This window comes from Miscanthus floridulus, chromosome 5 (assembly GCF_019320115.1).
Source record: "Miscanthus floridulus cultivar M001 chromosome 5, ASM1932011v1, whole genome shotgun sequence".
Lineage (NCBI taxonomy): Eukaryota > Viridiplantae > Streptophyta > Magnoliopsida > Poales > Poaceae > Miscanthus > Miscanthus floridulus.
The window spans coordinates 117,567,531-117,595,108 of record NC_089584.1 but is presented as its reverse complement, the minus strand read 5'-3'; the positions used below and the strand labels follow the sequence as shown (position 1 = coordinate 117,595,108).

General features: G+C 47.4%; 4 protein-coding genes and 1 pseudogene across 4 annotated transcripts; 2 read left to right on the top strand and 3 right to left on the bottom strand.

Annotated features, from left to right (window-relative positions):
* Positions 1–2,221: 2,221 nt before the first annotated feature.
* LOC136453226 (dihydroorotase, mitochondrial-like) lies at positions 2,222–5,397 on the bottom strand. The gene is made up of 7 exons (XM_066453811.1): positions 5,042–5,397; positions 4,778–4,959; positions 4,235–4,371; positions 3,887–4,052; positions 3,698–3,814; positions 3,203–3,363; positions 2,222–2,977 (listed from the first exon to the last, which is right to left on the bottom strand). Exons 1-7 carry the CDS (start codon positions 5,278–5,280, stop codon positions 2,774–2,776), a joined length of 1,206 nt encoding a protein of 401 aa, XP_066309908.1. The 5' UTR covers positions 5,281–5,397; the 3' UTR covers positions 2,222–2,773.
* Positions 5,398–10,761: 5,364 nt separating this feature from the next.
* LOC136453225 (serine/threonine/tyrosine-protein kinase HT1-like) lies at positions 10,762–14,231 on the top strand. Its single transcript, XM_066453809.1, has 3 exons — positions 10,762–11,416; positions 13,073–13,528; positions 13,774–14,231. The coding sequence occupies exons 1-3, from the start codon at positions 11,033–11,035 to the stop codon at positions 14,227–14,229; spliced, it is 1,296 nt and encodes a 431-aa protein (XP_066309906.1). The 5' UTR covers positions 10,762–11,032; the 3' UTR covers positions 14,230–14,231.
* Positions 11,523–12,998, bottom strand: LOC136451200 (LEAF RUST 10 DISEASE-RESISTANCE LOCUS RECEPTOR-LIKE PROTEIN KINASE-like 1.5; annotated as a pseudogene).
* Positions 14,232–14,343: 112 nt separating the features above from the next.
* On the bottom strand, positions 14,344–16,401 carry LOC136453224 (uncharacterized). The gene is made up of 3 exons (XM_066453808.1): positions 16,151–16,401; positions 15,788–16,016; positions 14,344–15,168 (listed from the first exon to the last, which is right to left on the bottom strand). Exons 1-3 carry the CDS (start codon positions 16,334–16,336, stop codon positions 14,705–14,707), a joined length of 879 nt encoding a protein of 292 aa, XP_066309905.1. The 5' UTR covers positions 16,337–16,401; the 3' UTR covers positions 14,344–14,704.
* Positions 16,402–24,763: 8,362 nt separating this feature from the next.
* On the top strand, positions 24,764–27,578 carry LOC136453223 (mannan endo-1,4-beta-mannosidase 2-like). Its single transcript, XM_066453807.1, has 5 exons — positions 24,764–25,422; positions 25,530–25,727; positions 26,050–26,172; positions 26,284–26,501; positions 26,600–27,578. Exons 1-5 carry the CDS (start codon positions 25,000–25,002, stop codon positions 27,018–27,020), a joined length of 1,383 nt encoding a protein of 460 aa, XP_066309904.1. The 5' UTR covers positions 24,764–24,999; the 3' UTR covers positions 27,021–27,578.

Sequence of the window (27,578 nt, the reverse complement as noted above, 5' to 3'; positions counted from 1 at the left end):
CTTCTAGCTTGGTACCACAAAATTTTCAAACTCATGTGCATTTTGTGCCTATGGTGCACTGGGAAACCGGTGAGGAAGGTGTGACTGCAGGAAGGTAAAATTTGTTCGCTTACTCTGATATGTAATTTGGTTCCACATGCTCCAATGATACCACAGATATGTACATTACTTTCTCTCAAGACATGTTAATGTTATGTGAAGTTACTTTCTTCTTCAGTGCCTCAAAAAAAATCTGGCTTATTTTCCATTAGTAATATACTAAGTGGAGAAGGGGAGCCTTGGCGCAGTGGTAAAGCTGCTGCCTTGTGACCATGAGGTCACGGGTTCAAGTCTTGGATACACCCTCTTGAAGAAATGCAGGGAAAGGCTGCGTACAAAAGACCCAAGTGGTCGGACCCTTCCCCTGACCCTGCGCAAGCAGGAGCTACGTGCACAGGGGCTGCCCCTTTTTTTTAATATACTAAGTGGGCTTAGAGTGGAATTCCTTATGTGAGAACCTTTTTTCCTGTAGAAATTTTATGGTAAGTAGAATCTTGGACCTTTCATATTAGGGAACATGAAAGATCGTCATTTAGCAATCCAACTGAATTTGCATAGTTAAATACTCCATTGGCATAAAAATGTTTCTAATTTAGACCACCAAGCAATTGTGCTGCATAATTAATTACTCGATTGGCATAAAAATGTTTCTAATTTAGACCACCAAGCAATTGCACTGCATGGTTACCAATTTGTGAGAATTGAGAGATTGCGGAGAATTGCTTTTGAGAAATGCATCTACATGTAACATGTTGTTGAATTCAAAGGCAAAAATATTCTGATGTCAGCAATTCTACTTAGGATCTAATTGGCTAAGGCAAATATTAGGAATGAGAAATAATTACTATGTCAGGATGCTAAATCCCAAATGTAGTTTTCCCGCTGCTCATACCTAATGCCATGAAGATTTGAGATTGCATAGCTGTAGCGATTTTTTTTTAATTTTTCTTTGTTTAAAGCATCTGCATTGTTTAATTCAAGGCGTATTTGTTTTATCTCCAACTTTTTTTTTCTCAAACAGACTTATCTCCACCTTCATCATGTTTGACATCAACAGGGAAACCTTAATGTTTCATAAGGCATTTTTTCACTGTTGATGTTAAAATCATTGCCATTGTTTTTTTCAGACTCCAATTTTTTTTTCATCTTCTCTGACCCAAATCCGAGAAGCTTATGTTGCTCCTGCCCTTGGTCAGTGGAACACTTTGCTAGGTATATGTCTCTCTTGCAGACAGAGGAAGGGCACGCAGCTGTCTATTCAGCATTTCACCTCACTGCTCTAATCCCATTCCTTGTTTCTGTTTCCTACGAAAATAGATGTTCCTGTAGGAAGTGAGCGGTGCCTACCAGCAGCACAACGGTGAGATCTAGAGTCCAACTCATGGATCTCATCAGTATTGTGTCCACTAGACTACCATCGTGCCAGCATGGCCATGCCTCCAAGGTGTTTGATCAATGCCTGTAAATTAGATTTGTATGAGATTAAAATCTGAGGATTCTCAGCGCATGATAACTGCACATGAATTTGTAGCTCTGGAATTACTTCAGACACCTGCATTCGTTATCTTATCTAGTGAGTTATTATCTAATAGGATATTAGCACTGACCTCCAATACTGTATTTGCATGTCATTGCAGGATATTTGGCCTATGATGGATTTGAAGGATACTTCTCTCTTTAGATTAAATAGATGAGATTGTGAGCTGATCTGTCACTTTATTCCAAAATTTAGTCAGGCATGAGTGATTTACGGAATATCGCTCTGATGAGATTGTTTTATGTTGATCTAAGTGATTATTTCTGGGGTCGGTGTATGGAAAGAAGAGCAGAAAATAATTGTAAACACTATCAAGAGTTTTGTGTTTGTCACAAAGAAATTTTGATATGGAAAATGAAAAGGAGAGAACCAAAATACCATAGCTCGAAATTTCATTCTGTACTTTTTTTGTCCTAAACTGAACATGGAAGTTCTTTGTGGTAAGGCCGCCTATCCAGAGTTATTTCAATCTCAAACAACCATTATGATTATGATAAAAAAACAACCATTATGATAATTTTTAACTAAACTAATTATGCCATATAAATACTATATACAGTAATCTGGATGGAAACGACAACCAAGGCTCTACACCCGCATGGATGCATGCAATTCACTAGTATGATTTATGAGAGGTTGCTGTTGCTGAAAGCAACTGAATAACTGGATGGCAGTTGCCCGAAAGACAGTCAGAATTCAGAAGTAATAATAACAGGAAAATATTGTGTTAAAGGGACTACAAGATTACACGACGATGTAACTGCAATGCTAATATTTATTCATTACATTATTATGGATACCCTGTTTCAAAGGCTAGGCATCCAGGCATACCCAACTCGCCTTGGGAAACAGTGGCACCTTGTTGCCTAGGTGCCGCCTAGGCGTCCAAGGCGCACCCAGCTCTTGCCTGGATGCCTTGTCGCCTTTGAAATCATGGATGCCATGGTGTCTAGATCAGTAGACTAGCCTTGATAACCATACAATGTGGCCTTTTAGCTACTTCCAGAATTGTACTGCAATCCAAAATGGATATAACAACTCGACAAGCAAATCTTTCGCTGCTGCTTTCAATTGCCTTCATGATTGTTGCTTATGGCTGAATAGTTTGCTATGCTGATTTAACAGAAACGGGAAAAAGAACTAGAAAAACTCCACCTATTGGTTCCCCCAAGTGCTGGGTCCAATAATGCATACTGTTTACTCTTTAGGCTGATCAAATGGAAGCCATTCAAGGGTGCTGCCACTAAACATAGGAACAATCTCCCCTGAACTGTGTTTATAAGTTGCAGGAACTTTCCAGGCATTCTTTCTCAAGACAATCTTTGAAGTGTTCCTTGGGAGGCCATAAAAATCGGGGCCATTGAAGCTTGTAAATGCTTCCAGCTTATCTAGGGCACCAGCCTGAAATAGTTGAAACATGTCCAGAAAAATAAACCAATAAAAAAAAAGAAATTTCAGCATATGCGCAGTTTATGATAGTTGCAACTTCAGTGTCATGTACATAATAGACACCAATCTACAGCAAGATGATTTTCTTGAATTCTAGTAATGGTGATGAAAAACGGTCAAGTGTTCTCTCAGAAGCAAAGATAATTGAAAAGCATGAGTGCTGGAGATAGAGATTACCTCTTCAAATACCTTCGCATAAAGAGACAAGGCAAGAGGAGCGCTATATATTCCTGCACATCCACAGGAACATTCTTTGTTCCGTTTATCATGGGGAGCGCTGTCAGTGCCAAGAAAGTACCGTCTACTCCCATTTGTTACAGCAGATACAATAGCTTGTCCTGGGTGATGGTCCACAAAAGTTATAGTCAGAGTGTGGTTCAAATACACAGAAAACTTTTTAACATGACAGTTAATTGAAATGATAGCCAATACCCAAATTTAATCAGGCAACAGGAAAATGTAAGACAATAATTTGTTATGAATCTATAGTTATATATTGACAAAGGGATATTTGGTCACATTTTTTAACAAAAAATCATTATCGTCATGTTTAAGAAGCGGTTTTCATAATTTCTGAAGAAATTCTAGTTATTTTGTGAACCAAAAGAAATATGATTGTGCATTTTTGTAACAAATGGTAGCATTTCTTATAGGAGGGCAATTGCAACATACTATGAGTCTCTCTTTTCAGTACTGGCAAGCAATAATTGTGTGGCTGCAAGCCACCCTGAAATAAAGCGTTCCTATTGAGGAGGAGATGCTGGGGAGTCACTGTTGCAGCAACATGACCTGGGAACGTGAAAGTGTTATACTCATAGAAAAGGGAAGAAGTATAATGCCATTCCAGCAGTAGTGCAGCACCTTCTTCACATGATTCTATGAAGTTCACTGCATCCATGGTTGTGATATGCTCCATGACAATTTTCAGCTGTGGAAGCTGTTGTACTAGTGGTGCCAATATTTTGTCAATGAAAACCTTCTCACGGTCAAAGGTGTCAACATGTGGATCTGTGACTTCTCCATGAACCTGAAGAAAAATCACAAACAGCCATAAAAGATGTTGCACAAGGCAGTGTGGCAAAACCAAATTATTAACTAGAAGCAAGAATTGCTCAACAGTTATGTCCAGTAGAGACTAGTCATGCGGATCAAAACTCCAATCAAAAGGCCAATAGTGTGTCAAGAACGCCATGCACCAAAGCTACTTACAAGCAATGGCATTTCCTGCCTGACCATCTCCTCGAGGACTGGCAAGCACTTCCCAAATATATCAGTGACGCCATCTTGGGAATTGGTAGTTGCTCCGGCAGGATACAACTTCACAGCAAAGATTATACCACTCTTTCCTAAAACCAAATAGCATGGAACATAAACATCACTGTCCATATAATCCATAAATGCACACAACAGTTGGTATTTTAAGAACATTGGACAAATTTTTCAACAGATTGTATGTGGCAACAAACTCATTGCACAAATGCACATCTGCATTGTGTCCAGCTCTCCACCACAAATAGACAGTGAAACTAACAATAGCGCTGACTACTGTTTCGATTTTTACTGGTTTGAATTTTTACTGGTTATAGGATGATTCCGGAGCAGATGGATGTACACAAAACACCACCACCACGGCACTCGGGGCTGATCTAGAGACTACATGCTGGCATACCACTAGTTAAAGCCGATGCTTCAGTTCAAAAGATTCACAAAAACTGGAGAACAGGTAGGTTACTGCATAGAGAGACTTCATACTTGCGAGCTTGATCTCCTCTGGGCTTGTGTTGTCTGTGAGGTACAGTGTCATGAGTGGCACGAAGCTACTCCCTGGCGGCAGCGCCCTCATTATCTCCTCCCTATACTCCACCGCCCGCACCGTTGTGGTCACGGGGGGCTTCAAGTTGGGCATGATGATGGCCCTCCCAAAATGCCTCGCGCTGCCACACAACCTCAGAAACATTACGTCGAACACCCGGCGTGCACAGCCAAAAACCGAGCAGCAGCTACGATAAGACGAACCTGTGTGGCACTACAGCCTCGAGGACACCGCCTTCACGAAGATGGAGATGCCAGTCATCGGGGCGAGTGATGATCAGTTGCTCCTGCAGCTGCGACTTGGTGGCCATGGCAATCGCCCTAAGGTTCGGACGTGGAGAAGCGTGGAAGTAGACGCGGCAAGGAGGGGATGGCCGGAGGTAGGAGGACTTTGTTGGGTGCGGGTGAGCGCCAACAGTGGTGGTGTTGACGGCGACCTGCATTGGCTACGCTCGCTTTATTCTATTGGCCCTCTCCGGTGGCGAGCGCGGCGTCCTAGTAGGGGCAGCAAGGGTGCCCGGGACTGCGGCCTGCGGGAGCGCGCTGCGCCCGTGCGTGGGGAAAGGAGATTCGGTTACTTTGCCCCAACGGCTCCTTAGTCTTGCTTTTTTTTTCAGCAGGGAGCGCAAGGAAAATGAAAAAAAGAAATAAAATAACGATCAAAAGTAAGTCAGTAAAACAGTAAAAAATAAAATATACCATGAACATCTTACATGTATCGTGGTAACGTGATTGTGTGAAGTTGATAATATATCATAAAACATCTATGCGAACAACCTAAAAAATTACTAAGGCCATGTTTAGCTCCCTCGTTTTCCCGAATTTGGCACTATGCAAAAAGAAGATTCATCGTCATATCAAACTTGCGGTACATGTATGGAGTACTAAATTTTGATGAAATCAAAAACTAATTGCACAGTTTGGTTGTACTTTAAGAGACGAACGTTTTGAGGCTAATTAGTCAACGATTGGACAATTATTACCAAATACAAACAAAACGTTACAGTGTCGCTACAGTGTCACTGAATTCCGGCGGCGCCAAATCGGTAGCCAACTAAACATGGCCTAAGGTCATCGTCGGCGCTTACCTTCACCTCGCTCCACCGAAAGGAACCCGCCCCGTCGCTCCGTACAAAGCTGCCCCGTCCGAACCCAAAAAAAAGGAAAAAGGAAGAAAAAAATCAAAAACAGAAAAAAAACGTGCGGACTTGAGCAAAAAAGGAAGCCGAAAAAAAAAAACAGAAACAGAAAAAAAAAAGGTCCGGACTCGAGGACCAATTCTGCCTCGTCGCTCCGTACAAGACTGCCCCGTCCAAACCAAAAAAAAAAGGAAAAAGGAAGCAAAAAAAAAAACAGAAAAAAAACGTGGAGGACCAATTCAACCGTAAAAATAAATAAATAAAGATAAAAATACAAACACGGCAGACTACTCATATAAAATATGTTCTTCAATTTAAAATCTAATCTTACACCTAAAAAATCCTAATATCATCGTCAGATGCCAATATAATTCGCTTTGCCCAGCTTAATCCGTGGATACGCCTTATATAAAGAATGGGGTAGCTTGTTTTTAGATGGCGTAGACCTGATTCATGTATTGTGGTTAAGATATTTCTCAAAGATTATTAATTCTGCAGTCCCTTGAATATGTAATTAGATTTGTAGATTTTTTATTATGTCGTCTACAAGCTACGTGAATAGGCAAAAAAAAACATGACCCCCCGTGCTACGCGCGGGCACAGGACCATGATTTTTTGTCTACATATATTGCGGCTAAGAGGCATTTTTCATGAGCACTCATTAACCTATGTTGTTGCAAAACCAGAGCCGCAAGCATTACTCCTTACTGGAAACAAGACAGCTTGCCATGCTCCCGCTTATCAGCCACACAGGAGGATTGGCCTGCAGGGAATGAAGCATTGATGATAGACCGTTCCTCGTGGCTGTGTCTAGCATCAAGACGTGAACCTTTTCAGAAAATTGGATATTTGGCACCGCTATTGTTTTAGCAAAATAGCCGCTCTGTACATGTGTCTCTCGTATTGCTGCCATTGCACCATTTTTTCCTTTTTTCTATTTTCTTTATTTGTTTCTATTTTCCTTTTTTGCGTACGGGGCTGGAGCTGGAAAGGTCAGTCTCTTCGTCTCTACACGACGGGCGATGCTTCATCTTCCCTACGTGATGATGGTGCCCGACGCGACGCCGCTGCCAAATGTGCTGCTGCCTCTCGGCGTGGCGCTGTAGGTCGACGTGCTTTACCTTTTGAGCCTGTACATGATTGCTTTGTTTTTGAATTCTCCGACACTTAGTCCGTACGTGATTGCTTTGTTTTGGGCCTGTACATGATTTGTTTGGGCTAATTGGCGAGGTGTCTGCCTGTGGCTAATTCTATTCCAATGCGGACACGTAGCCCGGCACACAACTATAGCATAGCGCGGTGTGTCCGACGTGGTGTCAAAGTCGGCTAATGGCAGCGGGAGTAAACAATTGATTAGCTCATGACGATGGTGTAGGAGATTACGGAAGAGAATCGTTCACCCGGCGCTTCCACCTCGCCTCCCTCGTGAAAGTCCGTCCGGTTTCACCTCGCTTCTCCGCGCGACCGCGCGATAGGTGGGGCCCGGCGCTCCTACGCCCGTCCTGGAGTCCCTTGCGACAAAACACAAAGAAACCTCGCTCCCGTGATTCGGCCGGCCGGCAGTTTCAGGGCACCACCGATCTTGCGCGGCCGTCATCGCCATCGCGCGGGCGCCTTCATCCTCGCTCGCGACCTCGCTCCACGCGCGGCCGGCCACCGTCGTCTGCATCCGCCGCTCCCCCATCGTCGCCCTCAACCCCAGCTCGCTGCGCCGCCGCCGGACGGCGCACGGGAGCCGGCGAGGAGGCCACGGCACGGCGGCACCAGTGAGGCCATGGCACGACGGGAGACCACGACGCGGGATGCCGGGCTACCGGCAACGGCCGGGCGGAAGTACGGTATGGCCCAGCCACGGTGCGGCCGTGCGGGGCAGCCGCCGGCGCCGGAATCAACTACGGCGGGACAGAGGCGCGGGCACGCGGCAGCGACGGCGACAGCGCAGTTGTTGGTGCAAGCTCCAGCGATCTTTCAAAGGTCAGTCTCCATATCCCCGAATCAATGATTTCAAATCCCTAAGCAACATCCTTCTCCATGTCCTGCTGCTCGATCTAAATTCCTTAGCCTCTCTGTCATACTATGGCCAAGATGAGAGATTTGGTTATTGATGATACTATTCTAGGATTCCCTAATTTTCATCGGGAATTCGTGTAATTCTTTGAACCCACATTTAGTATTCGGTATTCTGTGATGTTGAAGGTGGAGCCTAATGCAAACTAGATAATTGGACATCGCAGGAAGTATGAGAGGCTGAGCTATTCTTTTGCTTTCACTTTCTGAACTTCCATGTACCATGACTGGAACTGCCAATTGACATTGTTAAAATTAAACTGAGCGCCAATCTTTCTGTATACTCTTGTCATTCAGCAGATCAGTGGATACAAGAGCTGTCTTTCTCTTTCTTACTTCCTGCTCCTTTGTGTTGGACGGTGGACAATTAGATAATACTTTTTCAGTTCATCTTGCAGCTGGTTTGACTCCACGATTAATTAAAAAAACAGGGTTAGGTGCGCACCGCTTGTTTATCTGAATAAAATTCAACATGTTCAGAACCTGGACCTGGCATGCTGATAATTGTAATTGTTGACTCTTATAACTATATAGGATCAGTTCAGTCTTGTGTTTCAGAGTAACTTCAGTTTCAGGCCTTTGTCTACCAGTGTTCACCCTACAACAAAATTTCATGTGATCTTTGATTTGCTGGTTTGTTTGTTTGGTGACGGTGATTTGACATTACCTGTGAAGCAAACAGAATCATCGTCTCTATTCATTGTGTTCTGCTTCTCAGAATTAATATGATCGATTTTTGTTTAAATCTGTGCACCATGGCTACAGGTTTAATATATGAGCGACCCTCAATTTTTGTTTAATCTATTGATATATTCAGACATAGGACATCCGTGTGAGATCGTTAGAAACCACTTTTGTCTTCAATTTTGATGTTCAGATTTTGATATATCAACTCAGGCGGCGGATGGTGCATCAAGTCCTAGATTTTATGGAAACATGCAGACAACTAAAAAAACAACAAAAAATGCACCGGTGCTAAAAATTTACAGTTAAGAAGGTATACCTTTGATTAGTTCAGAGATACAGGCTAACTGTAACCGCAGCAGTAGCAAAAATAAGAAATCTAAACACGGACTAATTTATGGAGTGGTTCTCTCCTGTTTCTTGCACATTTCTTTCGTTCCAAACCTCCCAACACACCAAGATTTTGAGAGATCTCTATCTACTACTATTAAGAGCGAAAAGGTCTGCAATCTATACATGATTGAATTTTTTAGTTTTCACACATTTTCAGTAGATTATGGTTCAGATACAGATCATGAGATCTATACTGTATATCATCTAAAAAACGAGATTTGTACTATGTCTCCAAATATCAGGTGGCCTGGGTAGAGCATGTCGAGGTGGACGGCTGTGCACAACATCTACAAACTGTGTGTGAACTCAGGGGCTCGCCTTCGGTGCACACTGGTGGGTGGGAATGCTGGATCGCCATTGCGAGGACCTTGCCAGTTTCATGGCCAGCAACTTTCTGACTAGTGACATCGGTGGTAAGCTCTTTGTAGTCTGTAACATGCATAACAGTGTAAACCATATGCTCTCTATCCAATTGGATCCCAAAAAAAGTTTAGATCCCTATGAAAGAATCATTTGCTGCAGTGATGCCTAGCACGAAGGGTAGGAACAGCATGCTGAAGCTGGCTGAAAGGATGGCCAAAGGATACGAAATGACTGTGATCCAACTATTGGCATAGAAAGAAAATTCTAGAAAAAAAATCAATTGCTAAAGAAGTGAACTTTATTGTTTCAGTTATGCATCAAAACTTGGAATTATATTTTAATTATCTATCCTTCATGAAGACTTATTGATGTTCGAATCATTATGATTACAATATTTTTGTAGGCAATCGTGGTATTATGTTTTTCCGTTGCAACGCACGGGCATTTACCTAGTATATCATAAAGCATCTCTTGGGTAGTGTGAACAGTCACAAATACATCATAGAACATTGTATGGATACTATTTGAACACTCAAAATATACCTAGTACATACTATATGTGCTATGTGAACCATAAAAATACGAACATCAAATACTACAAAATTATAATAAGCAAATATACAATGAACATCTCATAAATACAATTTTAACTAAACTAAAAAAATAAAACAATAAATGAACATCTGAAAAATATTGTAGAACACCATATGTATACTATAAGAAAAAAAGAATATAAAAAAGAAAACAAATAATTTAAATAATTTATTACAGTAAAATAATGAAGAATAAAGATAAAAATAAAAAGGATAAGCGAAATGAAAAGAACAAAAAAATCCAAAGAAAAGAGAATGAAAACAAATAAAACACGAAACAAATAAGAACCATAATTCAAAAAAAAAGAAATAAAGGAAAGATTAATAAAAGACAAAGAAAAATAAATAATCATACGTAGCTCGATGGAGTTGGAAGGAAAATAAATATAAGAAAGAAAGAAAAAAAAGAAAAACATACGTAGAAGGGAAAAGAAATATAAGAAAGACAAAAGAAAAACTTACCTCGATACCGCGTCGAGTCGGAATCAAAAAAAAGTTGCCTGATATAAGGGGTGCTTGGTTCCTCTTAAATTTTAGTCGTTGTCTTATTGGATGTTTGGACACATACACGGAGTATTAAATATAGACTAATTACGAAACTAATTGCACAGTTTGCAACTAATTTGCGAGACGAATCTTTTAAGTCTAATTAGCCTATGATTTGACAATGTTGTGCTACAGTAAACATATGCTAATGACAGATTAATTAGGCTTAATAAATTCGTCTCGTGAAGTGCTGATGTATTCTATAATTTATTTTTTTATTAGTATCAGAACACCTCATTAGACATCATTATATGACACCTCTTAAATTTTAGTCACCGGCTATAAACACCCACTGAAAAAGGAAAGAAAAGAAAACATACGAGTACCTCGGTACCTGGACGCCGCTGTCGGAGTCGCAATCGTGCGCTCGCTCGTCGCTCCAGTTCTGGGCCGCGCTAGCTCTCCAGCGGATGGGCCGCGCTCGTGCAGGCGTACGACTTGGCGCCGACCGGCTGGAAGATTGGCGGACTCCGCCGGCGCCGGTGAGGGCACCGGGCAAGCTGAAGCATAGGAAGGAAGGCCATGCCAACGGGAGGGTGAAGGAGGTACTCGGGAAATGGTCCGTCGATCACTCCCAGCTGCTCATTGGGCACAGATTTGCGTCCGGGGCTCACAGCCGGTTGTTCCACGGAATCTACAACGAGCAGCCTGTTGCTGTAAAGTTCATCAGACAGCCTGATGACGAGGAAGATGCAGAGCTGGCTGCCCAGCTTGAGAAGCAGTTCAGCACGGAGGTCACCACTCTGTCACGCCTCAATCATCCTAGAGGCTTTTACATTTGTGCCATTAAAAAAGTTTGAAATTATACACAGGCCATTAAAAAAGTTGGCCGCATACATATGCCACCGTTCTAAACTTCTTTACTCTCCAAGCCATTCCATCCGCTTCTACTTAACGGTGTCAAACAGACAGGTAAAATGACCATTTTACCCTACGGTGGGGTCCGTTTGTCAGCCACGCGCTCGGACGAGGTGTAGGCGCGCCTCCCGCACCGCCGCGGCCAAGAAGGAGATGGCGGGGAGCTGCAGCAGCGGCATGAGCCCCGACAGTGACGTCGAGGGCCCTAGCGTGCAGGGAGGCGGCCTTGTCCCCAACGGCGGCGGCGAGAGCCAGGAGGCGGCGCGCGTGGAGCTGCCGCAACCGGTCCTCGCCGTGGATCTGACGCAGCGCGCGTGGAGGTGACGCGAGGAGGTCCGCCCCGGCCGCCGCTGGCGCGCGCGGGCGAGCTCGGCCCGACCGCCTGAGCTCGCCGACCTGGATCTTGGCCACCACCCAGTCCGCCAACGTCACGTCCCGCCGCTCCCTACCCACGTCCACGGGCCTCAGCCCCGTGACGAGCTCCAGCACCACGACGCCGAAGCTGTACACGTCGCTCTTCTCCGTGAGCTAGAACGAGCGGTGGTAGTCCGGGTCCAGGTAGCCCGGAGTCCCCTGTGGCGCGGTGCAGCACACGAGCTCGCGGGCGCCCCCCGTGGCGCAGGCGTCCGGCGGCGCTAGGAGGCGGAAGAGGCCGAAGTCGCCGAGGCGTGCCCGCATGTCGGCCTCCACGAAGATGTTGGACGAGGTGACGTCGCGGTGCATGACGGCGGGCTCGACGCCGAAGTGGAGGTACTCGAGCGCCGACGCGATCTGGGCGGCCATCGCGAGGCGGGTCCGCCAGGGGAGCGGCGGGGGCGGCGGCGCGGCGCCACCAGTGCCGCCGATGCGGCGGTGGAGGTAGTGCGAGAGCGTGCCGTTGAGGACTTGGTGATGGTGGCAGAGGTGGAGGGGAACGACGGTGACGGGGACGGCGGGACGTGGAGGCGCTTGACGGCGGCGGGGCGGCCGGGGGGCGGGAGGTATGCGAGGAACACCGTCCCGAAGCCGCCGTCGCCGAGCTTGCGCGCCGCGTCGAAGCCCGCGGTGGTGGCGCGCAGCTGCTCGTAGGTGAAGTACGGGCGATGGTGGTGGAGTCCGTGCCGGCGGAGGAACGCGGCGGCGCGGGACGCCGCCGAGGAGGAACCCCCCACCGCCGGCGGCTCCCGCGGAGCGAGAAGCGTCGTCAGCGAGATGCGCGAGAAGAGTTTGAGAGAGAGAGGATACGGATAAGAGGGGTATTATGGACGTTTTGACTGACCTGACCCACTTGTCAGGACTCCCAGACGGTGAAAAACGAACGGAATGCGGATGGAATGGCTTGAAGAGCAAAAAAGTTCAGAACGGTGGCATATGTGTACGGCCAACTTTTTTAATGGCCTGTGTGTAATTACAAACTTTTTTAATAGCACATATGTAAAAGCCTCATCATCCTAATGTCATCAAGGTAACTAACGACTTCACCCTCAATTGAGTGCAAGCATACTGAAATTCAGGATATGAAAGCCCATCCTTTATCATGACACGGAGTAGTTACTGAAATTCACCCTCAATTTTACGAGTCTCCTCACTCCATCCACATTTTTTCTATGTAGCTGGTTGGAGCATGCAGCAGTCCACCAGCATTCTGTGTCATCACTGAATTCCTTTCTGGTGGTTCTCTGGGAGCGTTTTTGCACAAGCTGGATCACAAAGCTCTTCCCCTGGACAAGATTATCTCAATTAGCTTGGACATCGCACGTGGCATGGCATACATTCACTCTCAGGGAGTTGTCCATCGTGATGTAAAGCCAGATAACATCATATTCGACGAAGAATTTTCTGCAAAGATTGTTGATTTTGGAGTAGCTTGTGAAGAAGAGCACTGTGACCCTCTGGCAAATGACACTGGGACATTCAGATGGATGGCTCCAGAGATGATGAAACATAAGGCATACGGTCGAAAAGTCGATGTCTACAGCTTTGGCCTTATCTTGTGGCAAATGTTTTCTGGAACGATACCATACGAAGAGTTGAATCCATTTCAAGCAGCTTTTGCTGTTTTTGACAAGGTAATAACCTGAAGCCCATTTCCTTCCCTCCCTGCATGGTAATATATATTCACTGACTTGATCAAAATTAAGAGATTGTTGCTAAAGAAACAATATGTTGAGACATTTTAAATAGCAACACTGTATAGTGAAGTTTCAAAAGTACTACATAGAAATTTTGTCTCATACACTTAAAAAACATTTTGCCTCATGACTCTTCATGCTTTTGGAAAATCCAAATGATGAGCAAACTTTCTAATTTTCAGAATGTGAGGCCGAAAATTCCTACTAGCTGCCCAGCACCAGTGCGACTTCTAATTGAGCAATGTTGGGCCTCGCATCCGGAGAAGAGGCCTGACTTCTGTCAAATAGTTCAGATACTGGAGAAGTTTAAGACTGTTCTTGACAGAGATGGAACGCTCGACAATATGCCAAGCTCGATCTGCCAGGAGACTCATGATCACAAGAACTGGCTTGCTCATTGGGTCCAAAAGCTCAAACATAGTCACATCATGAGTAGTGTTGTAACAAGTCACCATTCAGTATCTTCTCCCTTCCAAACCGTGCTAATCCGATCGGCAACAACATGTAATTTCAGTTATTTCCTGTCTAGTTTTTTTTTAAGAAAAGAAAGACTAGCACAACTAGCAATTGCTTTGCTTCACCTTCACCATGGTAGTGTTCTCTTTCAATACACAAAATGTGAATACATAAGTTGCTGAAAATGCTTCTTCAAGGGCTTGAAATGATTGACATCGTCACATCAAGAACTCATGTGACTTTGGGGCACACATTGATGTATGCACTAATGCACGTTCCTTTATCAGCCTGCAATTGTTTTTTGTTTAACTTACTTATTCATATTTACTACAGCAAGTGAGGCTCACTTGCATACATTCCCTTACAATACAATAGGGGCATTCTTCTGTTTCAAACAAAATTCATGAGCTTTGAGCTTGCAGCTTCCTTAAAGCAACGCGATCGGAGTACGTGTCACAAGCTTGCCTCATCTCGAGCTCCATTGATTACCAATTCGGCCTTCGACATCTGCTTTCTGAATCCTGACAAAAACCTAAAACCCGGCTGGGGTGCACTCTATAGAAACATTTTTTTCTTTCTTCCCGTACATTGACACTCTATATAGAAGTAGAAGTATAGATAGAACTACTAATGCAGCTCGGCAGTATATATACTCCCCTAGCGGGGTCTGCCAAACACGTCCGCGGTCCGGCCAAAGTCGAATGTGAGCATGGACGCCCTGAACTTGGTGATCTGCTTCTCTGGCGAGCCGACCGTCACCGACGGAACCACCACCACCGGCGTGGCCGCCGCCCCCGCCGCAGCAGCCGCGGCCACGGCCGCCGCCGTCCGTTCGGGCGTGCCGAGCCACTTGGCCTGCATGTACTTGTGCTTCCTCCAGGGCCCCATGTGCATGTTGTTCTCCTTCATGCACTGCTTGGCCGCGGCGCACATGACCTTGACGACGCCGCGCAGCCAGTCGGCCCGCCCCACGAACACCTCCGGCAGCGCGGTCACCAGCGCGCGGTACCCGGCGCTGGCGCGCGCCACCTCGAACTCGGCGCGGAAGCTGAGCTCCACCACCACGCGCACCGCCTTGCCGCTCCTCGTCTGCACCGCAACCTCCACGTAGCTGTGCTCGCCTGCACACGTTTCGGAAACACGTCAGCATGTAACGGACGAGCCAAACAAACTCGTGAAGCAGAACGAACGAACCAAATTGTGTTCGGCATCGAATATCAGGTTTCAGATATTTTTGGATGTTAGGCGCTAACGTGTTGTAATTCGCTGGGTCGGAGAGGGTTGATGTGGACGCAACAAGTGCTGGCCGCTAACACTGAACCGTGAGACAAAGCGACGCGTTCCTGATATTTGCCTTGCTGTTTTGTTAGTAGGAGTATCAATTAGGAAGCGCCTGTCATCGGAGGATGATGACCAGGTCCATGTGAACCATGTGAGTTTATACAGGATAGCCGGTAGGCGCTACTGGCAGCATGCTACTAGCTAGCTAGCTTCTATAATTCTCCTCGCCCAACCAAAAAAACATCCCTATATGTGATATGGGACAAGCTAGGAGCTAAACAACAACAAAATAAGTCAGCCATTTGCAGCATGTATGTACGCGAAAAAGCTTTGCTTTGCACATACAAGAATCTTCTCCTGACTAAAAGGTCCCGTAATTTGGACATTCCTGTCGATCTGTTGCGTTTGCAGTAGAATGAAGAGAGATCAATTACGACGCGACGCGACGTAAGCAGTTACCTGAAGGGATGTCCGGCGAGCGCGTCCACTTGGATTTGCAGAGCGCGCTGTTGTAGCCGGCGTCGCGCAGCCGGTCGGCGACGTGGCGGAGCATGCACAGGCGGCAGTCCCGGGCGGCGGGTCGCCCCGTGTAGGAGCAGGAGCAGGCCGCGGCGCGCATGCTCTTGACGGCCTCCTCCGTGTCCGCGCGGATCCTGCTCTCGGCAGGGCTCGTCTTGGCGAGAGCTTCCTGTATCATCCACATCCACGCATATTAATTTGCATCCCTCAATTCGTCTTCTAATAATTAACCAAGAAGAACATCCGCTCGATCTCGACCAACACGTACGCAATCAAAACAGAACGAATGGATGGAGGACTTACGTGCAGCTGGGAATGTTGGGTCTGCCAGAAGGCCTTGCTCTCGGCGGTGTCGCCGCCACCGCCGGAGCCCTCCTCCTCGTCGTCGTCGTTCTCCGGCCGTCGCTGGCCCCTCTCGAAATCTTCTAGGAAGCCCAGCACCATGTTCGACAAGCTCATCTCACCATCTGTCACCTCCTCCATCACCATGGTGTGTGTTTGTGCTGCGATTTGGTCTCCTTGCTTTTACCTTTTAGTGCGCAAGCAACGGTGCTCTCCCGGACGGTCGACCGTGGCTGGGGAAGAGGAGCTCGTATATATACCGGGAGCGTGGGGACGTGGCGACCGGGCAATGGTAGCTGGTCGCCAGGCGGGCCCCAGGGATATGCGGATGAGGCGATAGGGGACGCGCAAGTGGGGCCTGGATGTTGGCTGGGACACGGGAACAGCACGGATCCACGTCAGGCGATCCAGCAACTCCCTCTCGCGGCCTCGTTCCCCTAATCCCCTTTGCCTTTCCACGACGGGTCCCCGCCTCCGCGCTGTCCTCACTAAAAGGCTGTCCGGTAAAACGGCCGGTACGCTAGCGGTGGCGTACCGTGCGCCCGCTAGCGTACGGGACGGACCTGTCACCGCTACGGACAGTGGAGACGAGGGGCGCACGGTAAACACTGTAGTCCTGTAGCCCACTGTAGCGGAGAGAGAGAAAAGGGGAGGGAGGGGAATAAAATATGGAATAGTGAGTATAGAGTATGTGATATAGATAACACGGGTACGTGAGAAATGGATATAGAGTAGAGAATCTCGATGATTATGATATAATATTTCTTTTAAGAGATGAGAATAGAGGTGAACGAGTGTAGATAACCTAACTCGGGCGTCTTTCGCCGAAACACTGTTTCGATTAATTTATTATGAGAAAAAAATATTATTTCAATTTAAAAAAATAAAATAAAAATACACGTCGTAAGACAAACGAACAGGGCCTCGATGGGCCGCCGCGCTGCGGTCACCGGCGTGGTGGCGCTGCTTGGCGGTTTGGTTGCTGCCTTGCTATTAGAGTTGCTGCCACAGGACGGCAGGAACTCACGAGTCCCGGAAGTTTCCGTCCGTGGCTTGCGCTCACAAGTCACAAGCCTGGATAAAACTGGATATTGCTTCGAATCCTGGACCCGCCGGCATATCCGCCCGGCGCCTCGGTGGTTGCAGGAGCGTACGAAGTACTCCTACGAACATCCGCGTCGGTAAGAGCAAGGCGGCTAACTGCTGGTTGCAAGTTTTTTTTTCAGTCTTATGTAATAGTAAGATCTTAATTATTAATATGTGGTCCATGTGTCTCTCTCGTAAGTTTTTTTTTTGTTCTTATACCTAAGTTGGCTGTAAGTTTACAGCCCGCTTCTCTTCTCTCTCATCTCATCTCTCCTCTACCTCAGTATTTAGCCAGCTTAGAGCCTGTTATTATACTAGTTCTAATGCTGACATCGTAGCTGTCTCGGTAGCTGTTGTGAAAAACGCATCCCTTTCTCACGCCTGAAGAATCTGACCACATGCTGAACATCGACCGCTCATGTTCGCGTGATGCACAGTGCCACAAAAAAGATAATTATTTGGACCAGATCGTTGATCTGTGCCTATTGCCTACCGAGAGTGGAGAGGAGAGGAAGAGGAGGCCCATGGTTTCTCTCACCCGGCATGCTATGGACGAGATGGACGGCAGGATCGGAATTTGGTAGGCGCATGTACAGTACAATACAAGACAGGGTTTTGGTGATCGCATAATCCCATACTATAGTACTCCACTTGTGGAGAACGAACCATTCTAATTAGAAGCTAAACGGTGATTGACCAATGGCATGGCCAGTACATGCTACATGCCAGGTGTAGTCAGGACTAAGATAAGGTTCATGAACGACAAATAAAAGCTCCATGACAAAAATGAGCAAGTAATGATCCGGCAAGCCATTCCTGCTCCGCCACAAGGTCTTTTCTGAAGGTCCCAGAAACGATTCTTAAAAAAATCCCCATAAGGTTCTATATTCTCTGCATGAATCATGAGAGGGATCAGAACGTCTCGTTTCCAAAACAGCAACGCCCAATGGGAATTCGAGTGGTAGGGTCGGGCGGTCGGCGACTCGGCGGTGTGGCGTGGCTTCCGATAACATCGCCACAGCCCACATGGCCACATGTGACAATGAGGAGCTTGAGCTACACCCTTATCAGCTCCTTCGGATCAGCATCGATCGCCACCAAACGCACGGAGCTGATGAGATCGATAATAAAGCGATAACCACCGTGCTTAAACAATTCGAGCTGAGTAGGACGATGGGAATTGATGCGACGAGACCTGTCGGCTAACGACCCAGTGCTACGCGGCGGAAGGATGATTATGGCCACGTTTATAATCCTTCTTTTTTAACTTATTTTTTTAATCGAAATAGTGTTTTTCTCTTATAATTTTTTCAGGGAAGCGAAGCGAAGGGGGCCTATTACATATATGGGTCAATGTGTGTAGGATATGCAGTTTGATGTGAATACATTAATAAACCAACGGCTCTTGATTTACAAATCACCGTGAGTCCCTTTCCTTGGCAAGCCAAACTTCAGTGTGACTGGTGGAAGCCAGGGAAAAAAACTCGGTGCTGGTTTGATGAACAATTACGGCGAAAGGAACAGGTAATGTATTATAGGCCAGATCATCATCGTCAGGAATTAACAACACTTTCGACTAGATTAGGTTGGCAAAAAGTTGCATATATTGTAGGTGCATTTTTAACTTTTGCCCGAGGAAACTTTTCAATCGGTCAACAAGCCGGTTCGCTGGCTGGTTTCTAGGCTGATAAGTCTAGCCGGTGCTGGTTTGTTGTGAAAGAAAAATACTATACCATGACTGATAAGCCCTAGCTAAAATCAACAAGCGAACATGCTATCTCAGGATAACTCTCTGGCCATCCCTTAATAATGCTTATGGGACGAATTAAGATAGAGCTAAATTAAACGATTTTATTCCGGTGCATTCGCGTCGTCATTCCACTTTTCATCAGGATTATCATTACATGGTGAAACCGAGGTCACTGACCTTTGTCTACCACCACTGTCAAATAATCGCTGAAAGAGTGTTCAGTACTCCCTCGGTTCTTAAATTATCGTCGCTTTTAGTCTCTGTACCGTAAGTTTGATTGAATTTGTAGAAAATACGTACAATATTTGTATCTCTAAATAAATTTATTATAAAAATAGATTCATCGATCTATCTAATGATATTAATTTTGTATCATAAATATTAATACTTTATATATATTTAGTCAAAGTTGTTTATGAGAGTAAAAACGACAGTTATTTAGGGACGGAGAGAGTAATTAGTTAGCAGTTTGGAGCGTGCTCGCAGAGGTTATGAGTGCGTTCGGCCGGCTGAGGCTGGGCTGGCCAGCGCACTCACAGGTTCACTGTTCGCGTGAACAGTGTTTCACCCTCACAACAATCAGCCGGAACAGTATTTTGGCTTATTTTTCAGTCCTGCCAAACATGCTCTATATTTATAGGGCTGAGTGCACATACATGTATGAGTATCTACTTGTATTGTGAGCGGCAAAAGAAAAAAAGGGTATTTTTTGACCAACAGTACAGAGTGGCACGACATGTGCGAACTGAGCAATAGCTCAGTTAACCTGTCCACTAAGGTTTATCAAGTCTTGATTTGGTCTGGATGTTCATATTTTTCTGAATTTATTCTAAAATTTAATAACGCTATTGTTTCGGTGGAAAGCAATATGCCACTCAATAGTGAGGCGGTCCACTCAGTCTCTCAGAGTTGCTCATAAGATTATGGTATACATGCGTGCAATCATAGGAGTGGATGAGTGTGTGAGTATCTAAGTCTGTATTGGGTTTAAAAAAAGGGTGCCATGACATAGTTTAGGCAAAAATAAGAGACCACCGCTAATCACACTAGCCGTAGTCTGCCTTATTTTTTTTAGGGGCCTTTCAGCATCTTAGAATTCAGGCCTCTAGGAGCAAGATGAGTAAATGGGCTATGGAGGCTTTGCATCCTGCTTCATGAAACTCTGCGTTATGATGAAGCCCACAAGGTCCATACACGTTGCTGGTCAGCCACATGGCCCATACAAATTAAAGCTAAGCCTATGTACCGACTTTGTATCCAGGCCCACAGGTCACTGCATCTCTTTCAGGAAGCCCTTTTTTTAGTGCCGCTCTTTTAGGAAGCCTGCCCAAAGCCCGGACAGTCACATCGGCCCAACGGCCCACTAAAACGCTTACCAGGAAAAAGAAATGTCCCATCAGATTAAAACAAAATGTTTCAGAGATATTTACATTTCACAGAGAAGAAAAAAAAATGTTACAGTATGAGTTTCACCATGGGCGCAAGATGAGATCATCATTCCCCAAACGACCATGTGTAGTTTGAGAATGTGACACCGCGCGCCATAAATATATGCGGAGCGTTGGCAGTTGCCATGATCTCAATTCTCACATACTGTACCATCTTGTAAATCCAGTGTGCAATGCTCGTGCGGAAAAAAGCAAAAGGGGTTTGAGAAAATTGACGCAAAGCGTGATAGGCCTCTTAGCGGTTAGGCTCTGAAACCCATATCATTTAGTGTTTCCAGGCCAAGTGCCAGTTAGTTTTCACCAGCCAAGAAGATTTTGCATGAATCGGTGCCAAACGGCTCTCCAATGTATTTTTTTCCAGCTCTATATGTACCTTGGCGGCCTGGCAAACCGCGCTGCTTGCCTATTTGGCCGTCCTCGCCGAGTGCGGGCACCCCACCAATCGCACCGGCGCCGTGCGCTGCCCGGAGTCGACGTTCCACGGCCCTGTCCCACGAGACCAATCACGGCATGCCACTCTGCGCCGCGTGTTCCTCAAACGCGGCAGGCGTCCCGCTATCGTCGTTGCCTCCATGTGCGCGCCGCGTGACGAGCGGCGCCCCGGCCCGCCCCGTTCTGCTATCGGGCTAGGGTTAGCCGCTACTTGCTCTTTTCTTCCACGAAAAAGCGAGAGAAATTCACGTCAGAGCCGCGACTCGCGAACGCAAAGGCCGGTCGCACTCGCAGAGGCACGGTCGTCCCAGTGGCCATCGGTGGGGGCCAATCGGCCATCAATCCCGCTCAGCTCATGCACGGGCTGTCGGCGGACGCCGGAGTACACGTTCCGCGTGCCGCTCCTGTGATTCCGGGCAGCGGCAAGTCCGGCCGAAATATCAGATCCCGGTGGTGGTTGCTTTTTATTTCCTGCGCTTTTCTGATTCTCTGACGGTGGTGGCTCTGGCTGCCCATTCTGATCGGATTGGAAGACGAGGGCCGAACGCCGAAGTGAGAAATGGTTGTCGGTCATCTAATCGATGACCTAATTCAACCAAGTTGAGATCGCAAGTACAGCACGTGCTTTCGTCTCACTCAACCTGCAGTTGAGTTGATCTCAAGGAACGAACCCACAAACAGGAGGCAGATCGGGCTTCGATTCCCGGTCGCTTCGACAAGCTAGGTGAACAGAAGCTGAAAGCCCAAGCAAGCCTCTCTTCAGTCTTCACCAAGAGAATATGGGGGAGAAAAGTCAACAAGCCCCCGAGGTTAAACCTAAACCGTGAAACCGGGGTATGTATCAAGTATGTGACCGCGCATTAGTTTGGTAATTAAGCCGGGGTAACTGTTGCCTGCATTTAGTAACCTGGCACCCCTGGCGTGCGACTGTATTTTATACACTGATTGCTTCTCATCCAGTTAAAGAAATACAGTGCCTGCTTGCCTTCTTATTCTTAAATGAGTTTGTTATCCTTGTGCAGCGTGTACTGCGCTGGATGTCTAATTTACTGTTCGCTTCCACAGGCGTCGGCGACACCGAGAGATGGGCTCACCGCTCACTGTTGCACGTGATAAACTACAGCTATTCCTTGAGAAAACATGTACTGTACGTACTCTATGCTAACAGCGCAGTAAATGCATTGCCCCGAATAGTAAAATAGGAATCGCGAAATATTCGCAAACAAACGAGATAAAGAACATGTTCGCTGGAGCTACTTTCTAATTATAGAATAATATTTTTCTTTTACAATATTTACGTATAAGTTAAATTTTACATAAGCGAGCAGGGTAAGTAGGGTGGTCCTGATCACCGTTCTCTGAAAACAATAAACGTCAAGGAACCCTCAGGGTCATAGGATAAAGTAGGGTGGTCCCAGGCTTTTGGGTCCGTCTCTGGAGACAGGGATTTGGCACCTCCACCAAGTATTTTGACTTTTAGTTTTTAAGTTTAATGATCCTTGAATTAAGCAGAAGAATGCAATTACGGCAGTATGATTTGATTTCTCTGAGATCTCCCATTCAGCCTGTTCGTACGTTGGTTTCAGCCAGTCCAAACCAGCCAGCCAACAGTGTTTTTCTCTCAAAAAAACCCAGCACCAATCAGCCCAAACCAACACCAGCACCAACCAGCGAACGGGCTGGTTGTTTATGCCCATTCACTTTGTCATGGAGTTGGTCTGACGATGGCGGGACGAGCAGGAGAGATCTAGGGGCAAAGGGTCAAGGCCTCCTTCGCTCTCCCGAAAAACCATCACTAAAAGTATTGTGCGTTAATTTATTATAAGATAAAAATACTATTCTTTCGCTTGAACGGTAGGCTCATAACACACGCAAACAGGCCATGCATTTCTGGCGCCGTGTTAGTTAAGTGGCGACTAGTAGTACCTAAGCATGTTGGTTAAGCCAAGCGAACAGGAAGGGGCGGTGCGGCTGTCTGCCTGAGATCTCAAGGAATCATGTGAACTGTTGTGGCAACTTTCCTCTGCTCTTTCCTTTCCCTCGTATAGTCGTATGTAAAAAAAAAAACATAGATATAGTGCACTTATGCACAATTTTCTATTTTTCTTTTAAATACATGTATGAGCAAATTTCGTAAAACAACATACAAATTAGGATTTTTTTACATGCACATCCTTGGCGCCGCGATAGGGCATGTTTGGTTCCGAGCTTCTAAATTTAGTCAACTAAACTACCTCCTAAATTTTAGTCAGGCAGCGTTTGGTTTGGTGGACTAATTGTGACTAAACATGACATGTGCATGTTTAGGATGATCAAAACGCCCCTAAGCTCCTGCCCCTGGCATTTGGCCGGCGGGGAAGGGGAGGAAGGAGAACTGGCCGACGGAGAAGGGGAGGAAGAAGTGCCTGCCTGCCGGTGAGCTCCAGCGAGATCCGGTCAAGATGAGCTCGACGCGCGAGATCCGGTGAGCTCCGTCCCTAGCGCGCGTGGCCGGCCGGGTAAGCTCCGGCGCCGTCCTATCCCCAGCGCGTGCAGCCGGCATGGTGAGCACCGGCCACGGGCGGTGGCGGCGCCAAGGGCTCCGTCGTGTGTGCGTGCCTGGAGCCCCGGTCTTGAACGGGTGCGGCGAGCAGCTAGGCGGGTGGTGCGGCGGGCGGCTGGGCGGGCAGCAGCGAGCGCAGGATAGGGTTGGCGCTCGGGACAGGGCAATTATGAGGGGCACCACCTGTCCAGGTGGGCTTTTAGTCCCTTTTAGTAAGCTTCGGGTGACTAGTTGACTAAATGCCATTTAGTCAAATTTAGTCAAAGTGTTTGGTAAAAAAATTACTAAATGAGACTAAAGCTACTAAATTTAGGAGCTGCTAGGTGAACCAAACACCCCTTACTCATGCAAGCTGTACAAATTAGGATTTTCTTTTTCCACATATACATCCGCGTCACTCATGCAAGCTGACATATAAAATATATTACTGCACCACCGACACTGTTAGAGAAAGTACAATAATTGGTTTAGGCCCTGTTTAGATCCCACCTAAAATTCAAAATTTTTCAAGATTCCCCGTCACATCAAATCTTGCGGCACATGCATGGAGCATTAAATGTAGGTAAAAAGAATAACTAATTACACAGTTTGCTCGTAATTGGCGAGACGAATCTTTTAAGCCTAAATAGTCCATAATTGGACAATTTTTGTCAAATACAAACGAAAGTGCTACAGTAGCCAAAAGCTAAAAATTTTCACATCTAAACGGGCCTTATAGCCAAGCAAATGGTGATGTGAAGGAAAAAAAAAAGGAGAGAGAGGAGTTTAGCTCTAATACCAGCAACAAGCTGGACACGATGATGGACCATATATTAAGTGAATATGAGGAGGATTCGAAAACAGAAGGCGGGACAGGTAAAAGTAACAATAAAAGTTTGTTATAGACAAATAAAAGACTATTATTATATAGCTTCACTCTTCTGACTTGACTAATAGTTAAATACTTAGCTATATTATGTTTGCTCTTACGTAGTGTACATCCGGTGCGGAAAACCCTATATGAACAACAATAAATGGCAAATCACGCATTACATTGAAGACGGCAATTCGTATGGGTTCCTTATTAAAGAATTAAAGATGCATCCCACAACCACAACCACTCGAATACTCGAGTCTCTGGCCGTGACCGACGTTTTCGTAGGATAAAAAACACCATTGCCACTCCTGTCCCTGGACCTGGAAGTCCTAGATAGAAGGAAAAAAAAAATCCCGGTCTTCAGCTGCGCATGCACCGCTGCACGCCCCACGGAGTCACAGAGTAACAGTGAGTATTTTCTATCAACTGCCGCCGACGCCCAGCGCAGAGCCGAGGCGCCCTCCCCCCGTCCCGTTGTCCGCTGCCAGCTCCTCCTACTTCAGGAGTACTCCTTCATAGTCCGCTCCCTGCGCCTCCTCTTCTCCTCCTCCCACTCCACTGTCCTCAGCTCCTGCCGCTCCACTCCACCTTCTGGAACATCTGGGGAGTATCCCACTCCCACCCCACCCCCGCATGGTCGCCCCATAGCCCCCTCAAGCTCCCCCGAGAACCCACCCCACCGACGCACCGGCAGCAATGGCGGTGGGCAGCGGCCTGGCCCTGTACCACGTCCTCGGCGTGGCCACCTGCGTGGCGCTGCTCTACTTCACCTTCGGCGAGGTGGACCTCCGCCAAATCTCCCTCCCGTCCATGCCCGTCTCCGTCTCCAGGCCCTCCTCCTCCTCCCCCTCCTCCCGCGTGGCCGCCGTGGCGGCGCCCTTCGTGGAGCGGCGCGGCGCGCAGCTGTTCCTGGACGGCCGGCCGTTCTACGCCAACGGGTGGAACTCCTACTGGCTCATGGACCAGGCCGTGGAGCCGAGGTCCCGGGACCGCGTCTCCCGCATGTTCCGCACCGGCGCCGAGATGGGCCTCACCGTCTGCCGCTCCTGGGCGTTCAACGACGGCGCCTACAACGCCCTCCAGGTCTCCCCCGGCCACTTCGACAAGCGCGTCTTCAAGGTAAACAAAAATTGGGAAATCTCATTACTGCAGTGCAGCTGCCCCCCGTTAATTTTAGCCGGAAATGCCGCGCTTTTTCTGAGGTGCTAACTAATGGACCGCATCAGGCGCTGGACCGGGTGGTCGTGGAGGCCGGGCGGCACGGGGTGCGGCTCATCCTCAGCCTGGCGAACAACCTGGAGGCGTACGGTGGGAAGACGCAGTACGTGCGGTGGGCGTGGGAGGAGGGCGTCGGCACCTCCGCCTCCAACGATTCCTTCTTCTTCGACCCGGCCATCCGCGACTACTTCAAAGTCTACCTCAAGGTCAGCTCAGCCTCAGCTGGTTCTTTCCTAGTAATAATCCCATTAATCTCGCCAGCTCGGGGAATTATAGCCATCTCGCCGGGCTCTACGATTGTGGATTATAAATTGAAATAGTATTTTTTTCTCGTACTAAATTAATCAAATCAGCTAGTAGTAAAACACGCTGTTAGTTTACTGTGACAGGCACTGCGGTGTTTTCCCTCCTGTACTATATATATGTACTGTAGTGTCGGTCACCGGTTTCACCACGGGCGCAGCAGTGTCGGTCACCGGTTTCACCGGCCAAATTAACCCACCCTTGACGCTTTTTTTGGGGGTGCAGACGCTGCTGACGAGGAAGAACCACTTGACAGGGGTGGAGTACAGGGACGACCCCACCATCCTCGCGTGGGAGCTGATGAACGAGCCCCGCTGCACCACGGACCCATCCGGCGACACGCTGCAGGTGAGCCATGACCCGCGTCCGGCGTCAATAGAGTTTCCACTGATTGCGTCGGTGACCGTGGCCCATTTCTTCGTCATAATGCATTGGTGGAAATGAATTATACTCGTACAGCGCTGGATGGAGGAGATGGCGGCGTACGTCAAGTCCATTGACAAGAAGCATCTGCTCACCGTCGGCACCGAGGGGTTCTACGGGCCGACGAGCCCCCAGGAGAAGCTGAACGTCAATCCGGGCATTTGGAAGGACAACAACTACGGCTCGGACTTCATCCGCAACGCCAAGATCCCAGACATCGACTTCGCTTCCATCCACCTCTACCCTGACACCTGGTAACCATCCCAATCCGAAAAAAGACAGCATTTCTTTCACCTTATTGTCAGTCCCCGTGAGAGTGATGGATGGATCGTGTCCGCGCGCGTACGTGCAGGCTGCAGCAGCAGCACGCGACGGTAGACGAGAAGCTCAAGTTCGTGAAGCGGTGGGTCGCGTCCCACATCGAGGACGGGGACAGGGAGCTGGGCAAGCCGGTGCTCACCACCGAGTTCGGCCTCTCGCACCGCGCCAAGGGCTTCGACCACTCCCACCGCGACGTCTTCTACAAGGCCGTCTACGACATCGTCTACAGGTCGGCCGTCCGCGGCGGCGCCGGCGCCGGCGCCTTCGTGTGGCAGCTCGCCGTGGAGGACATGGAGGAGTTCCACGACGACTTCTCCGTCGTGCCCAGCGAGCACCCGTCGCTGCACAGGCTCATCAAGTCGCAGTCGTGCAGGCTGGCCAAGCTGAGGCGCAGGGTCGGTGGGGAGGAGGCCAAGCGGATGCTGTCGGTGTGTGCCGCCGGCTCGTCGTAGGAACGACGACGAGGTGGTGCGCAGGCAGACGCCATTTCCAATTCCACGTGTCGTCCTTTCAGCTTTGTTGCGCCCAGGGCGTTGTCCTCCGAATCAAGGTAGCGGTGAAGTGTGTGTTGTGTCAGAAATAGATCAGCGAAAAATGAACGGTTTGGCTGATACATAAGCCTGCTGATAAGTCGGCTAAAGCTTATTTATTGTGAGAAAAAAATAATATAGATTAGCTGATAAGGGCAGAAATGGAAAGCAACAACAAAAAAAAAAGTGTGTTGCCTGCCTCGTGAGGTCTGGTGATGCTGCTGGTTACATTCGTTTGCCGCCAGCACCGACGCCTGCGAATTGCAGATCGGCATAGATAGGCTACAGTTTTCCTTCCTGTGCAACTGTACGGTAGATGCCCTTGACCTTTGAGATGTAGAGTCATAGTGGCATCCAATGGTAATAGTCGTCCATATATGTATTTCTGGAATCTGATCGTTGGATTTATATATATATAGCTGTAAGCATAAGAGGACAAAAAGCATAGAAACGGAGAACTCCCGTTGTACCTTGTCTTCA

Coding starts and splice junctions, on each gene's coding strand:
- LOC136453226 (XM_066453811.1), bottom strand. CDS start 5,280: ATGCAGGTCGCCGTCAACACCACCACTGTTGGCGCTCACCCGCACCCA. Junction 3,364..3,697: donor ACTGAAAAGAGAGACTCATA/GTATGTTGCAAT, acceptor ACCATCACCCAG/GACAAGCTATTGTATCTGCT. Junction 2,978..3,202: donor ATGCGAAGGTATTTGAAGAG/GTAATCTCTATC, acceptor CAACTATTTCAG/GCTGGTGCCCTAGATAAGCT.
- LOC136453225 (XM_066453809.1), top strand. CDS start 11,033: ATGGGCCGCGCTCGTGCAGGCGTACGACTTGGCGCCGACCGGCTGGAA. Junction 11,417..13,072: donor ACATTTGTGCCATTAAAAAA/GTTTGAAATTAT, acceptor TTTTCTATGTAG/CTGGTTGGAGCATGCAGCAG. Junction 13,529..13,773: donor CTTTTGCTGTTTTTGACAAG/GTAATAACCTGA, acceptor TCTAATTTTCAG/AATGTGAGGCCGAAAATTCC.
- LOC136453224 (XM_066453808.1), bottom strand. CDS start 16,336: ATGGTGATGGAGGAGGTGACAGATGGTGAGATGAGCTTGTCGAACATG. Junction 16,017..16,150: donor CCCAACATTCCCAGCTGCAC/GTAAGTCCTCCA, acceptor TGGATGATACAG/GAAGCTCTCGCCAAGACGAG. Junction 15,169..15,787: donor CTCGCCGGACATCCCTTCAG/GTAACTGCTTAC, acceptor AAACGTGTGCAG/GCGAGCACAGCTACGTGGAG.
- LOC136453223 (XM_066453807.1), top strand. CDS start 25,000: ATGGCGGTGGGCAGCGGCCTGGCCCTGTACCACGTCCTCGGCGTGGCC. Junction 25,728..26,049: donor ACTTCAAAGTCTACCTCAAG/GTCAGCTCAGCC, acceptor TTGGGGGTGCAG/ACGCTGCTGACGAGGAAGAA. Junction 26,173..26,283: donor CATCCGGCGACACGCTGCAG/GTGAGCCATGAC, acceptor ATACTCGTACAG/CGCTGGATGGAGGAGATGGC.